At 44.1% G+C, this 15,845-nt stretch overlaps 1 protein-coding gene across 1 annotated transcript in view; it reads right to left on the reverse strand.

Annotated features, from left to right (window-relative positions):
- The window catches only part of dock3 (dedicator of cytokinesis 3), a 1,304,448-nt gene that overhangs the window by 1,133,150 nt on the left and 155,453 nt on the right, over window positions 1-15,845 (reverse strand). Inside the window, 1 exon segment of the mRNA XM_038810823.1 lies at window positions 1,267-1,307. Coding sequence (XP_038666751.1) covers window positions 1,267-1,307 — 41 coding nt within the window.

Here is a 15,845-nt window from a genome sequence, read left to right on the forward strand (position 1 = left end):
TAGGTTAGTGCTGTATTAAGCAGGGAGTTGAGTCATACAAATCAGCAAAGTATTTCAGTGCAATCAAGGTATTTTAATATGACAACTGTGTATTTGACACACATTCCCTGCTCAGCGTGTGGCAAAACATGGTTCTCTGATGATTCATCACATGAATGGCAGCTAGGGAGAGGCAGAGTTTAAGGACTAAGGCTGCAGGCAACTAGAAGTTTAATTTCAATGTCGCCAGTGGTCATTCACATCTCTGAATAGTCTATTCTCTCAGTATTGCAAAGAATTTCATAGTTTACTCACAGCAGTTTAAATATTCTAACCCCTGCTGAAATATTAGTCATGTTGTTGCTAATCTGATCAATAAGTTGGAACACACAAATAATTATAAATCATTCATATGAATTACAGGTGAATTACCACAAATTAGTGATTACTGCACACAATTATTAAAATTAAATTTCGCTGCACATTAATATAAAAGTGCAATGGGGATAAGACCTCACATTCTATATTTTTATAACATATGTATATCCTCATAGCTAATTTCTAATTAAAAATTAAACAGGACAATGATCTATTTAAATGGCTGAGGCTATAATTGTCTGCAACTTTGATAAAAGGGGCTATTTGGCAGCATCAAAAAAATTGGCACCTTGTTATCTCTGAAGACGCCACATGGGCTGCAAAGATCAAGCAGAAAGCGAACAATGTGAAAGAGTACACCATTGGATTTTGATTCTAGACTCATGTGAAACAATCATTCTTTCTCTGTGGTCCTTACCCAATAAATCTTCCTTTTCTCTCTCCATCTTTTACTGCATGATTGAAAATGAGGCAATGTTGCTACCCTCCTTCCACATTTGACAGTGTGCAAATAAATTAACCTCCTGAATTCATCCTACCATGAGTTTGCTGTGGGGTTATTAATAGAACACTGAATCACATCAAAATTGAGGGATTGGAAGGATGCCACCGCTTTTAATGGAGAAGCAAATCAAAACAGCTTTCTGTTTATGGGCAGGTAGTGGGAGAATTGATCTACTGTGTTTAAATTGACTCCCTCCTGTCAGTAACAAAGGTAAAAATGAAATCAAATGAACTAATGTAAAATATGGTATGCTCTTCATCACAGATGGACAGTTCGAAGCTTTAAATAATTGCACAGTAGCTAGAAAATTAACATAATTCATGATTCAAGCTGGAATCCACCACAAGGTTTCAATTTGGCTCAAGAATTCTCACTCTTGAAATGAAAGGCTTTGTATTACTTACCTTGATTGCAGGTTTTTTGGTTGCAAACCCTCTGTACCATCCTGCAAAAGGAACACAAATAGGCTATTATGAAAAAATATCAAAGTGTGTCATTTTAGTGGATCTCTACTTGGGGGAAAATTGTAACTAACTGCAGATAAGTGTTGATTGACTGCTGAAGAAATTGACTTAGAAATTTAGAAAACGTGGAGATGAGGGTGGAACACCTTGGGTACAAACAAAATGAAATACGAATGAAGGATTTTATATCAAATATTGTAATAACTGCGGATATATCATTTCATGCCAACATCCAGATGTTATCTGTACTTTAACCTCTGCTTTTCGCTTTCATATTACTCTGTTCCCACTATCTCAATTTTCAGAATTAGTGCACTGAAATAATAAAACTTAAAATGAGATTGAGATGCAAATGTAACACAAGAGTCCCCCAAAGTACAAAAAAAACGTGACATAAATAAGATACAAAATACAGGAATGCAAGATGTTTGAGCGAGAACTTAAAATTCAAACATTGTAAAAGCACAGGTAAAGTTAATCCAACAGCTATCACTCAGCAGATTTCATGCATTCCAAAAGAATTTCAAAATATTGCAGAATTTATCAGTTTTGTGAACAAAGGTTGCAGGATGTTAAAATCTTTCCATACTATTGTTATTCATTGACTGAGTCCTCAAAGACGCACATTATAAACAGACCAGTAATATTCAGCCATAATAACCCTTAAAAATATTCAGTGTACAAGCCATTAAACCTATTTCTCAAGTCGCCTGTCTATTGCACACCAGGAATATTGTGGGATAAATATCATTCTTCAAATTTACATGCCCAGAATATCTTCAAATTTACATGCCCAGAATATCTGTCACATTCCGACCTGATGAGCTAAATTGTTAATTTCTAAATTAAAAAATCATAATTAAGGAGATTTGAATGCAGGACAAGCAATTTGAAACAAAAAGTGTGATTAAATAGCATCGCCGTGCCTGACTTGGTGACACAACGAGGCCATTAAATCTCGCGAGATGCTTCTCATTCACAAAGCTTGAAACATCTTGGAGAATTAACGGAATCTCACGTGACGTCGCGATCAGGATCTCGCCTTCGCTGGCAAGATCAGGCTTAACATATTTAGGTGACCCATTGGGCTCATTGAAATATTCTCCCAGGCCCGGAAACTAACTGCATGCCTGGGAGACGTTAACATGGCGAAAGTTAGCACTGTTATCCAAAAACATGAACCAGACAAAACGGCACCTGGGGAGGGGGGGGGGGGGTGGTCTCCCAGGCCATGAGAGACCCCCTGGGTGGTCGGGCTCTGGGCAGGGTGGTACCCTTGCAGGCACCTGGTAACCTCTGCACTACCAGCCTGCCACCTGGACACCCTGACGGTGCCACCCGGCATTGTCAGCATGGCTGGGTGGCACTGCCAGGGTGCCAGGATGGCAGTGCCAAGGTGCCAGGTTGCCCATGTCAGGCATCAGGCCCACGGGTGCCTTGCCCTTAAGAGGTTGGTAGGGGAAGGGCTCAATGTAAGTTGCGTCTAATAGGGGGGTGGCTGAGGGGGGGTCAGAAAATCTGGGCGGCATTTCAAAATTGTCACCCGATCCGTGAATCCTCTTCCTGGAAATGATGTAAGTGCGGCATTGGTGGGGCATTTCTCGTCAAAGCTAAAACAATGGAAAAGGCCACTAAATAGCGGGGTGTTTCTCAGTGCCAACGCACCCATTAAATCGCACCCAAATACCATCAACTACAAACCAGCAAGTACAGGTATACACTATAAATAAAAGATCATTTTAATTCAGTTGATACCTCGCTTTGCTTAGCTTGAATCAGACGATTATGGACCAATATTTGGTCACATAATTTAAAATAACAGTTCAGTGCATTACTAGCAGCAGTACCGTGGCACTATCAGAACTGTGATTTTGGTATAAAAAGTTAAACTTGCTTGTCCAGGTGGAAATTTACGATCACATTATATTATTCAAAGGGGAATTGTGAGTTCGCCCAGTGTCATGACCAAGCTTTGAAAGTAACCAGAAATAGATGAACTGCTTATTCATCTCATTATTATTGCTGGAACCGTGCTGTGTGCATGATTGCAGCCAAGTTATCCTATATAGCGAGAGTAATTGCACTTCAAAATAATTTGTTGTTACATGAAGCATTGAAACATTCAAAGAGGTTATAAAGTGCGATATAAATGTAAACAAATTTCATAATATTAAGGGTATCATCTTTGAATGCAATTACTCAGCAATAAACTGCAAACTGATGCTCATTTTGGGTTCTCTCAGGGCTATTCAGCGCCTGATCTCATTAATTGCCTTGGTCCAAATGGACAAAAGAGCTAAACTTAAAAAGTGATGCAATAGGGCAGCATGGTGCCGCAGTGGATTAGTACTGATGCCTCACGGCGCCAAGGTCCCAGGTTCGATCCCGGCTCTGGGTCACTGTCCGTGTGGAGTTTGCACATTACATGGAACATAACATAGAACATAGTGCAGAAGGAGGCCATTCAGCCCATCAAGTCTGCACCGACCCACTTAAGCCCTCACTTCCACCCTATCCGCGTAATGCAATAACCACCCCCCTGAACCTTTTTGGTCACTAAGGGCAATTTATCATGGCCAATCTACCTAACATGCATGTCTTTGGTTCATGAAGGCAGCTGGGGCTGGTATAGCACAGTGCACTAAACAGCTGGCTTGTAATGCAGAACAAGGCCAGCAGCGCGGGTTCAATTCCCGCACCGGCCTCCCGGAATAGGCGCCGGACTGTGGCAACTAACGGCTTTTCACAGTAATTTCATTGAAGCCTACTTGTGACAATAAGCAATTATTATTATTATTATATGTGAAGGTACAGCTGTACTTAAACAGATCCAAATTTCGTAACTAGGATGCCCAGAACTCAACTTGTGAGCTTTAGATTTCTCAGGAAAAGGATGAAAATTGCTGGCGCTCCTTTGGAAAAGTATGGTACCCTTTTAGATCGGACCTCTGGGAAAGGTAATGTGTTCTTTAGGAAAGGTCAGGTGCCCTTTCGAAATGTTAGTAATCATAAATATGCATAAAGTCAAGTTCTTTGAGCTGTCAAGCGAACTGTCAAGCAGCGAAGGGACCTGCCAAGGAATTTAAATCTCCTGGCATTTAAATTTAAAAAAAACAGGCTGCAATTTAAAAACAATTGCTTGCTATTTTATTACGCCTGCTGACATAAGCCCAAGGTCTGTCATTATAGGATTTCTGTTGTATGTCTGATTTCACAACAAATCTTTATCATAGTGTGCTGCCTGATAGTTCATAGATTGGCAGCTCTAAGGGCGCGATTCTCCCATGTTTTAAAAAGGACTTTGTGCTTGAATGAAATGTTTGTTTTTAAAAGGGAATTAACTGCGATTGAGCCATTGGCCATCGCGTTAAGACGTTTGGGGGTATGGAAAGGGATAGTGCGGGGGGGGGGAAATAGAGCACAGGGTGTACTTATATGCCGATGACTTATTGTTCTGCATGTCGGAACAGAGTGTGTCAATAGAGGGAATATTGGATCTGCTTCGGGTGTTTGGGTCTTTCTCGGGGTACAAATTAAATCTAAACAAAAGTTAATAATTTGTGGTGTCTCAGCCGGGGCAGCCATTCCATAGAGCAGGGGCTCCCGATGGCCCCGGGGAAATACTCAGGGAGTCCGGTAATAATAGCTTCATTGAGAATTTGGCAGCAGTTTCGGCAACGCTTTGGGTTGGGGGCAGGGTCAAGGAAAATGCCTATTCGGGGAACCACAGATTTTAGCCAGGGAAGTGGGATGGAAATTTTCGGAAATGGGAGGAGAAGGGGATTAAGACACTAAAAGATTTGTTTCTTGGGGGTCGGTTTGCAGGATTGAAGGAGCTGGGAGCAAAGTATGGGCTGAAGCAGAACAAAACCAGGAAGTCTCAGCTGAGAATTAGAAGCCAATGAACATAAATTAGGGGTTAAACCAAAGATAAAAATTCCCTTATAAAGAGAACCTCGTGGTCGAGGTCCTTTGTTCCTGAATTCTTGAATCATCTATCTGTTTGCTTGTGTTCAAGTGATTTTCTTTTGTGCTTAACGCTTCTGCCATGTGTTTGACTTTTTAATCTATTGTTTGATATTTAGTTTCTAAGTTTGTATTTAGTTCTTATTCAAGTTTTTGTGAGGGACACAAAGAATCCAGCACGAGTTTTCAGGATACAAAGAAATAACATTTATTTACAATAACATATATATACAACAGCAGCAGCAACTTCCCTTGCTGCTCACTCCTCTCTCTCTGCTGGTTCCAAACTTGCCAGCTCTATTTATGCAGGGAGTCTGCTAATGATTTCTCCGCTCCCCTCATTGGGGAAGTTCATACTCCCATAGAATTGTGGGATTGTCATTAGTCCCCAGCCAGTGGTAAGCAGGCAGGCCATAACACAGTGAATAATTAACAGTAAAGTTGTATTTTTGACACATTCCACCAAACTGACTACCGATTCTTATTGGAAGGTAAAATAAGAGTCCCAACAGGCTCTGTGGTCAAGCTGTTCAACAGCCGGCGCAAGGTCCACTTACACTCCCATAACGTGATATTGTTGGAAGTAATCAGCAGTCTGTGACTGGGGTGGATGCAGATACTGGACAGTGAGAGGGAAGCCAAGCCAGGTTTGTCAGCCAGGAAAACCGATCAAATGAGGCCAGTCAATATGGCTGACATGTCAAAACTGTAAGAAGCTTACACAGTCATCACTTTGTGTCGCCAAGCTCTGGAATCGAGGATGTAAGTGCTTTTGGTGAGAATGGAGAAGGAGGTGACTTGGATATTAGGATAGTGCAATGTAGTGGAACCAGTAAGAAATATTGTGACGTGTGTGCTTGGCAAATTACTTCATCTCGTCTAAAGTCATAGGAGCAGGATTCTCCGATCGCCAACGACGAAATTGTGTTCAGCGATTGGCCGGAGACTCTCCACTTGAGCCAAAATCGGGGCGGCGCCTTTTTTTTAAAAAACAGCCTCCCTGACTCATCCTGGCAACTTCCGAGACTGGAGGAGTGCCATGCTTCAAGAATAAGGTGTTGGATTCTCCGATTCTGATGCTATTGCGATGCTCCGCCCCCTCAAAAAACAGCATATTCAAAGAGTACGCCGCACACTGTCGGGACAGCCTCAGGCCAGCACCCGCCTCCGATGGGTCGAGTTCCCGATGGCGCGGAACACTGTTATTTTTTTTACGCCGATCCCGCATGGCGGCTGTAGACTATGTCCAGCGCCGCCACAGTCGGGGGGGGAGGGGGGGGGGGGGGGTGCCGCCGCTAGCCGAGGGGTCTTCGGCGAAGGATAGGGGGACTGGTCCGGGGGTAGCGAGGGGGGTTACTGGGGGGGGGGGGGTCATTATTTGGCATGCCGGGTCCATGCGCAGCAAGCGCATGCACAGCCACGGACCCAGCCATTCTCCAGCCGTTTTTGGCATAGGAGCCTGGAGCTTTACCCGCCGCAGCTGTCCCGTCCCCCGTCCCCCCCCCGGTCCCACAATTGGTGCAGCTGTTGCGCTATTTTTTTCTGCCGTCTGGAAATCGGAGAATCCAGTCCATAGTTTATCAAGTAAAACAACATTGTACTTTTTTCTATACTTGTTTAAATTTCTAATGGGATGGGAATATATTTAAAACAAAGTTTGTGTGTAAATGTAAGGATGTACATGTTCAACTGAAATTCTTTAATTTTGAGCAGTAAAAACTCAAACTTAGAAAAATCAGGTATTGGAAATAAAGTTTTAAGTAACAAAAAGAATGCCGTCCGCGAAGGTCTTTAAATATGAGCGATGGAGTCTTTCTGCCTGAGGCAGCGGCAGAGAATGTCACTCGCCCGTCATGTACACTGATGCTACATGCCCTGTACATCTGTACTTTGGGCACGAAATCATGGATGAGAGATTCTCCATTTTGTAGCTGCTAGCAAGCAAGCAACAGGACTGTGTGAAGAACTGAAGATGGATTATTTTGTAAGAAGGAAGAGAGGGTCAGAGATACAAACATGCCAGGATCTCACAATTTAATCAGCTGGAGAGAGCTTCTCAGAAGAGTGCACAGCAGGACAAAGCAATGCTGGTGTGAGCTGTATCCAGAGCTCCAGATGAACAAACAATTAAGAAGAAACTGAAATTGGAAACAAAGCAGTAGAAAGATGATTTCTTGAGCGTTGGCTTTCATTGTGCCAATGCAAATCAGGATGCAAAGCCCATGTGTGTTATATGCAGGGAAGTACTGGGGAAGTGAAAGTTTCCAACCCTCAAATCTTCAAAGGCATTTAAAGATCAAGCATGGCAAGTTCTAGGACAAAGCTTTTGATTTTTTTCAAAGGATGCAGCAAGAACTTAAATTGTCAGCTGAAGTCCTTAGCTGAAATGCAACATTGAATAACAAAGCCAGTGAGATCGTGAAGACCAAGCTGACACACCTGCCATGTTAAAGGTAAGTGATAATGGTGTGTCGCGAAGGTTGGCCGGCGTGGGTCGCTAAGGACAGCCAGCATGGGTCACGAACATCAGCCAGGGTGGGTCCCGAAGATCCACTATTTGGTAAAAGTGGGTCCAGGGAAAAAAAGTCTGAAAAACACTGTTCTACAACAAGTACTTCATCTGCCTCAGTAAACAGCTTCACGTGTGTTTTAGTTAGCTGTTTTCCTTTACTTATCTTGGATTGTAGGCTTATGGGAATTACATTTGTTTGTGCAAATGGAGCTTGAAATTCACCACCTTGTTGGCAATTGTTAAAACAATTCTTTACAATTTATTGTTTCTACATGAATCAAGTTCAGTTAGATTGTCTGCGTCATTATCCACAATCATGTAAACTTTCTTTGATTTACACATCTTAGCAGTTATAGTTGATCGCAGTTCTTACACTGCTTTACATAGGCTGAACAACTATGTAGTAAGTTCTCTCTTCCGCATCGACTGTATTTAAATGTTTTAATAGCAGTTTTGTTCTTTACACCTTCAGGCTGTCCGATTGGTTTTTCCACAGCGCCGTCACTGTTTAACTGCAACTAATTGCTTGAGCATTCCTGGCAAATCTTCTATCATCTGTTTTATCTGGCATTTTGTTGCCTCTGCTACTCTGCAGATATTTATTGCTTTCCCCTGCATGAAATCCACTTCTCTCAAAAGCCATTATCTCAAAGTATCTTGGATGAGTGGTTCTTCAAACTTTCCAAATTCACAAAATTTAGCTTTTTCTTCTCAGCTGTTACATACTGACTAAAGTTGCACTCCCTTGTGTAAAAAATGTGTATCTTTCATATGTGATGTTTTTCTAAGGGCAACAATAAGCTCAAAATATGTCCAGTATTTCTTTCGAGATTTTGTTTCTCACCACTTTCAAATGTGAATGTGTTAATAAACTTATTGGACTTCTTCCCCTGCTACGTGAATAAAAATGGAAGACTGCCTTCAGGTCTTTCATGTCACTGCCAGTTTCTGTGAAGTACAGGCCGAAGCGCTGCCAGATTCTCCATTAGTTTTCCGCGAGATTGCTCTCCTCACTGAGCTCTGTCAATGGTTTCAGAACTTCCATTGTCTTGTTTTATGATGCAGTTGTAACTTTATTAATAATAGAACATTAACATACAACTGCAAGACATGTGCAGCCTTGTTACAACTTCTTCCCTTATATGCTAACTGACCGTCGCGCCCTCATCCCACCACCACCCCGGTCAAATTTCACATTCAGTTTGGAGGGAGAGAGGTATGAATCGAAGACTTATGTTTTCAACTCAAACAAGGACAATTATAAAGACAGAGCTGGCTAAAGTGAACTGAGATATTAGGTTAAAGGATAGGTCAGAACAGATGCAGTGACAGACATTTAACTTAAGAAGGTATTTCAGAATACTTAGAAGTGATGGGGAGGCATATGGTGCAGTGGAACAAATAAAATCCCAGAAGTAATTGTAAATCAGGAGGTGAAAGAGAGGGGGGAACTTAAAGCAATTACAATCAACAAGGAAAGGGTACTAATGGAACTATTAGAATTAAAGGCTGACAAGGCCCCAGGTCCTGATGGGATTTATCCACAAGTCTGAATAGAAGTGGTTGCTGAGATAGTAGTTTCAATTTTCCAAAATCCCTAAATTCTGGAAAGGTCCCATCAGATTGGAAAGTAGCAAATGTGACTTGTCTATTCAAGAAGGGAGACAGAAAGCAGGAAACTACAGGTCAGTTAGCTTCACATGTGCCATAGGGAAATTGCAGTAATCTATTATTAAGGAGGTTATAGCGGGGCACTTAAAAAACCTCAATGCAATCAAGCAGAGTGAACACACAAAGCTAACTTGCAATGGTGTCTCCTCCTGTTCCACATCACTAATGTCTTTTATGGGAGGAAGTTTGCCATCCTTAACTGGTCTGGCCGACATCTGCCTCCAGATCCACGGTAATGTGGTTAATTCTTAACTGCCCTTTGAAATAGCCCCTCAGTTCAAGGGCAATTATGGAATGGCAACAAATGTTAGCCTTGCTATTGGGAGAAGGAAATGCCCAGTATACATGCTATCTTTTTAGATCCAGGAGTATGTTGATATAAGCAGTGGACTATTCAAGAGAAAGACAAGTGCAGTTGTTTTTTCTCTTCCTGTAGCTTTTATGAAGACACAACATGCACACCACTTATTACTGCAATATATCATTAATTATGTACTCCAACTTTCTTTTTCTGCAATGTAGTTCATATTTGGGATAACATGGGGAATCTATTCTTTCATGCAGTTCTGCTCTTAAAGAGTTGGTCAATGGTAAGGCTTCACATGTTTCTGATCAAGTGACCATATTAATATTTATTAAATGTCTCATGCTTGTTGGCACCGTCCACAGGTCTTAGGCTTGTATCCTAGAATCCTGACAGAGGTGGCTCCAAAGGTGGCAGATACATTGTGTAATGAACTCCAATTGGCTTTATTGGTTGGCCAATTGGAGTATGAGCTCCCTCAATGATAGCTCATTGAGGGGGCCCATATAATCACCTGTAGGCTTTGTCAGCAGTCTTAAGTTGACTGGACTGCTAGCAGCACTGTTTGTAGCTGCTCCTGTAATATCGTTATTGTAAATAAATATTGGTGTGGTGACGGAACTCCTGCCTCCCGTGGATTACTACAGTGGCGACGAGGTAAACTACGAATTTTGCGGAGACCAGCTACCACACTCGGAGGGTAAGCCTTGCTATTTAAAAAATGCCGTTTTTTGGGAGGTTAGAGGCATTCGACCCGGCTATTGAGGACTGGTCCCAGTATGTGCAGAAAACGTGTTACTTCTTCCGGGCAAATGATATACTGACGGACGAAAGTAGACGGCTTATCCTACCGTCGGCATGCGGACCCTCTGCTTTCGCCATTATACATAGTCTGACTTATCCCGATGCGCCGGACACGAAAACTTTCCAAGAAGTAACGGAATTGGTGAAAGAGCACTAAGACCCAAAACCACCCCTCATTTTGCGTAGATACAGATTCTACACAGCGAAGCGGGAAGACAGGGAGACAGTCACAAATTTCTTGACCCGCCTGAGAAAGATGGCGGAAAAATGTGAGTTCGGCCCGACGCTAAATGAAATGCTTCGGGACCGGTTAGTGTGTGGTATAAACGACCTCACAATACAGAAACGCCTGTTGACGGAAACGGAGCTAGACTGCAGGCAGGCGTTACAGCTCGCACTGTCGCTAGAAAAGGCAGGAACTACAGGGCACGCCAATGGAGGTAGATACCTGTGAGAGAGACTACCAGATAGCCACTCTCAGGAAGAACCTGAGGAATAGAGGGAAAAAGGAAAAACCCAGAACTGCCCCCAAGTCTGCCAGGACTAACTGGAGACAGAGGGAAGTACCGGCTGAGGCTCCCCCAACAGAGAAGGACCGTTTCTGGCACCAGACAGAGTGGGGTAACAACGACAGAAATCCTAGAAGGAGGTGGCAAAAGAGGAATAGCAGGTGGGGACGCAGGGAAGTACACAACCTAGATGGCCCAACCTCCTCCGAAGGGGAACAATTGTATAATATTACAATGAAGAAAGCAGAACCCATTAGGATTACCCCACGGGCGAACGGGCGGCTGACAATAATGGAAATAGACACGGGTGCGGCCGTATCAGTAATGGGAGTGGCAGCATTTAGAAAAATCAAAGATGGACTCCAGCCACTAACCCTAACAAAAACATCGACAAAACTTAAAACCTACACGGGGGAACGCCTGGAAGTTCTAGGCACGACTCATGTACCTGTGGAATATGAGAAATAATTGCTCAGATTACCGTTGACGATAGTAGAGGGCTCCGGACCGAGCTTAATTGGACGGAACTGGCTGAAAGACCTAAAATTAGATAGGATGAAAATTTTCCAGAGTGGAAGCGGGCAGTTGAGTGGAGTACTCCAGAAATACCTGGAGGTCTTCCAGGAAATTTTGGGGGAAATCATAGGCGCCAAAGCAACTTTGCACGTGGACCCAGAAGCCCTTCTGAAATTTTGTAAGGCCAGGCCGGTACCTTTTGCATTAAGGAAGAAAGTAGATGACGAAATAGAAAGGTTACGGCACGACGGCATTATCAGACCAGTACAGTTTTCGGAATGGGCAGCGCCGGTGGTACCAATTCTGAAGCCAGACGGCTCGATACGTCTCTGTGGAGATTTCAAACAGACAGTAAACAAATATGCACTGCTGGACAAATACCCAATCCCGAAAATAGACGACCTATATGCCAAATTGGCAGGTGGGCTTTTGTTCACAAAACTAGACATGAGCCACGCCTACCTGCAGTTAAAACTGGACAAGGGCTCCCAGAAGTTCGCTACGATGAACACCCTAAAGGACCTTTTTCGTTATACTAGGTTACCTTTTGGAGTGTCATCAGCCTGCGCTATATTCCAGCGTACGTACGATGGAAAATATTCTGCAGGGACTACCGCAGGTGGCGATTTATTTGGACGATGTCTTAATCACGGGTAGGACAAACAGGGGACACTTAAGGAACCTGGAGGAAGTGCTCAGGCGTTTCGCAAAGGCAGGCGTACGGCTAAAAAGGGAAAAATGTGTTTTTCTGGCCCCACAAGTGACATACCTGGGATATAAAGTCGACGAGTCAGGCTTACATCCATTAGAAGACAGAGTAAGGGCAATAAAAGAAGCCCCAGCTCCCACCACGGTCCAGGAGTTACAATCATTTCTAGGGTTGGTAACCTATTATGGAAAATGTATTGAAAATAGGGCATCCATCCTAGAACCCTCCACCAGCTACTAAAAAAGGGGCAAGAATGGAAATGGTCCGCCCGCCAAAACCGAGCATTTAGGGACATTAAGGAACAGCTGTCATCCGAAAATGTCCTAGAGCATTATGACCCAAGGAAGGAGTTGGTGGTCACTTGTGATGCATCCCGTCTTAGGAGCCGTCTTAGCCCATCGAGGAAGGAATGGGGAAGAACGGCCAATAGCCTATGCTTCGAGGACCTTGGCGATGGCTGAGAGGAAGTACGCCCAAATCGAGAAGGAAGGACTGGCGGTGATATTCGCAGTAAAAAAATTTCACCAGTATCTGTACGGGCGGAAATTCACCATAGTGACGGACCATAAGCCGTTATTAGGGTTATTAAAAGAAGACAAGTCAATACCCCCGATTGCATCAGCTAGAATCCAACGCTGGGCGTTGCTACTGGTGGCATATAGATACGTTCTGGAGCACAGACCGGGAACGCGAGTAGCACATGCAGATGCTTTGAGCAGACTTCCCCTCCCGGACACTCCGCCGCAAATACCAAAAGTAGAGGAGACAGTAATTACTCTAAATTTTTTGGACACCCTACCAGTAGACGCACAACATATTTGGTTCTGGACGCAAAAAGATCCAGTTTTAGCCAAGATGAAGCATTTACTGCTAACAGGGGGACTGGAAAGACCAGTGGAACCCCAGATGCACCCATACTGGAGCAGAAGGGACCAAATAACCGTAGAAGACGGTATCCTATTATGGGGAGCCCGGGTAATCGTCCCAGCTCAGGGCCGTCAGGCAATCTTAACTGAGTTACATCATGGACACCCAGGGGTGTCTAAAATGAAGATGCTAGCTCGAAGCGACGTTTGGTGGCCAGGTTTGGACATAGACATAGCAGCCTTGGTACGTCGGTGCCAGGAGTGCCAACAGGGGCAAAGAGTGCCACCAGCAGCGCCATTGCACCCGTGGGAATGGCCAGGCAGACCGTGGACCCACCTGCATATTGACCACGCCGGCCCTTTCATGGGCTCAATGTTTTTGGTGATAGTGGACGCCCACTCCAAATGGTTGGACGTCCACCGGGTAAACATGGCAAGCACAGCATCGACAATTGAAAAGCTCAGGGCCTCGTTTGCAACACATGGACTTCCGGAGGTATTGGTGTCGGACAACGGAACGGCATTCACAAGTGGGGAATTTGGAAAATTCCTGAAGGAAAACAGAGTCCGTCACATCAAAACGGCCCCTTACCATCCAGCGACCAACGGCCTGGCAGAGAGAGAGCGGTCCAGACACTTAAAGCGGGACTCATGAAAAAGCCTGCAGTGTCAATGGACACAAAGCTCTCCCGCTGGCTGTTTGATTACAGGACCACACCGCATTCCACAACGGGCATACCGCCAGCTGAACTCTTAATGGGAAGGCGGCTGCGAACGAGGCTGAGTCTCCTTTTCCCAAATTTAACGGGGAAGTGGAGAAACAACAGGAGGCCCAACGCAGGGGGCATGATAATAGTCGGCAGCAGAGACATTTCCAGGTGGGGGCACCGGTTTGGGTCAAGAATTATGGGAATGGATCAACGTGGGTCAACGGCACGGTAGAGTCCCAAACAGGGCCCATATCCTAAGAGGTTTCAATAGGAGGTAAGGTGCTGAAGAAACACCTAGACCAAATAAGGGCAGCGGAACCACACCTGGAGGCAGGCAAAGCAGGACCGCTTCAAGCTGGGATAGCCCAGACGGAAAGGATACCCACACCCCAGCCCCGAGCAATTTCTCCAGACCCCGTCATCCAGTCGTCAGAGTCGGAGATGGACACGTTCGACGAGGCCGCCGCGACACCTCTCCCCGAGGAGGAGGAAGAACAACTTCCAAGGAGGTCGTCAAGGAAAAGACGGGCACCTATAAGGTACACCCCGCTCACTTCGGAGAACGACCCGGCGGACGACACAGAGGTGACAGACCCAGACATGAGGAGCAGGAAGAAGCTCAGAGGAATGCCAGCTGGCAGGAATTCCTCGGACCTTGGGGGGGAGGGGTGTAATGAAGTCCAATTGGCTTTATTGGTTGGCCAATTGGAGTATGAGCTCCCTCAATGATAGCTCATTGAGGGGGCCCATATAATCACCTGTGTAGGCTTTGTCAGCAGTCTTAAGTTGACTGGACTGCTAGCAGCACTGTTTGTAGCTGCTCCTGTAATATCGTTATTGTAAATAAATATTGGTGTGGTGACGAAACTCCTGCCTCCCGTGGATTACTACACATTGGTTGTTTCCCCTCTTGGGAGAGACTAGGGCCAGAGGGCATCGTCTCAGAATAAAGGGGTGTCAATTTAAGACTGAGATGAGGTGGAATTTCTTCTCTCAGAGGGTTATAAATCTTTCGACCTCCTTGTCTCAAAGCTGTGGGGGCAGAGACTTTGTGAATACTTAAGGCTGAAATTTATAAGATGCTTGATCAGTAAGTGAATCAAGGGTTACGGGAAAAGGGCAGGAAAGTGGACGTAAGCAATACGGGATCAGCCATGATCCTACTGAATAGCGAAGCAGGCTTGAGGGGCCGGACATCCTACTCCTGTTCCTATTTCTTGTGATCTCATGGTTTCTGTTGCAACTATTTCTGTCAACATTTCCATAAATTCGTAGGTCCACATTTATAATGGGAAATGCCATACTGTAATCACACTTTCTTGCTAGTTGTGCAAAAATAAAGACAGTAGGTGGGTTTCTCCGGTCTGCCAGCAACGTTTTGCAGCACGGCCAGCAGAGGGATTTTCATTTCCCACAGCCGGCCAATGGGGTATCCTATTGTGGCCACCTCGTGCCGTCGGACCCGTGGATCCGGCCAACAAAGAATTCTGATGCATATGTTTGACTTCAAAGTACAGTACAGTCTGAATTATATCCATGCACTTAGTCTAATTTCTCTTGCCCTCTAATGCCACTATACCTAAAGATAACACAGGTCTTGAATTTCTACTGGCAATATGCACTAGCCATGATTCCAAGCAATTAACATAAATAACCTGGAACTATTTATAAAAACATCTCAACATTAGATGACAAAGATTATGCAATCGTTTTTGTTCTCTAACTAAAGAATCCAACTGTATTCCATTTCAATAAATTAATTCTTTCTACACACCGTTGAGAAATATGAGATAGAAGTCGTACATTGTATTCATGGTTATGAGGAATACGTTTTAGCTTTAAGTTTAATTTATATTTTTTTACCTGTGAATTAAAAAGGTGAAACCCAGGTCCAGCAGATCTGGAGCTGTTGGTATATCTACATTCTACATTTTAACAAAGTTTTACTAACC

The sequence above is a fragment of the Scyliorhinus canicula genome, chromosome 11, assembly GCF_902713615.1.
Source record: "Scyliorhinus canicula chromosome 11, sScyCan1.1, whole genome shotgun sequence".
NCBI classification, from domain to species: domain Eukaryota; kingdom Metazoa; phylum Chordata; class Chondrichthyes; order Carcharhiniformes; family Scyliorhinidae; genus Scyliorhinus; species Scyliorhinus canicula.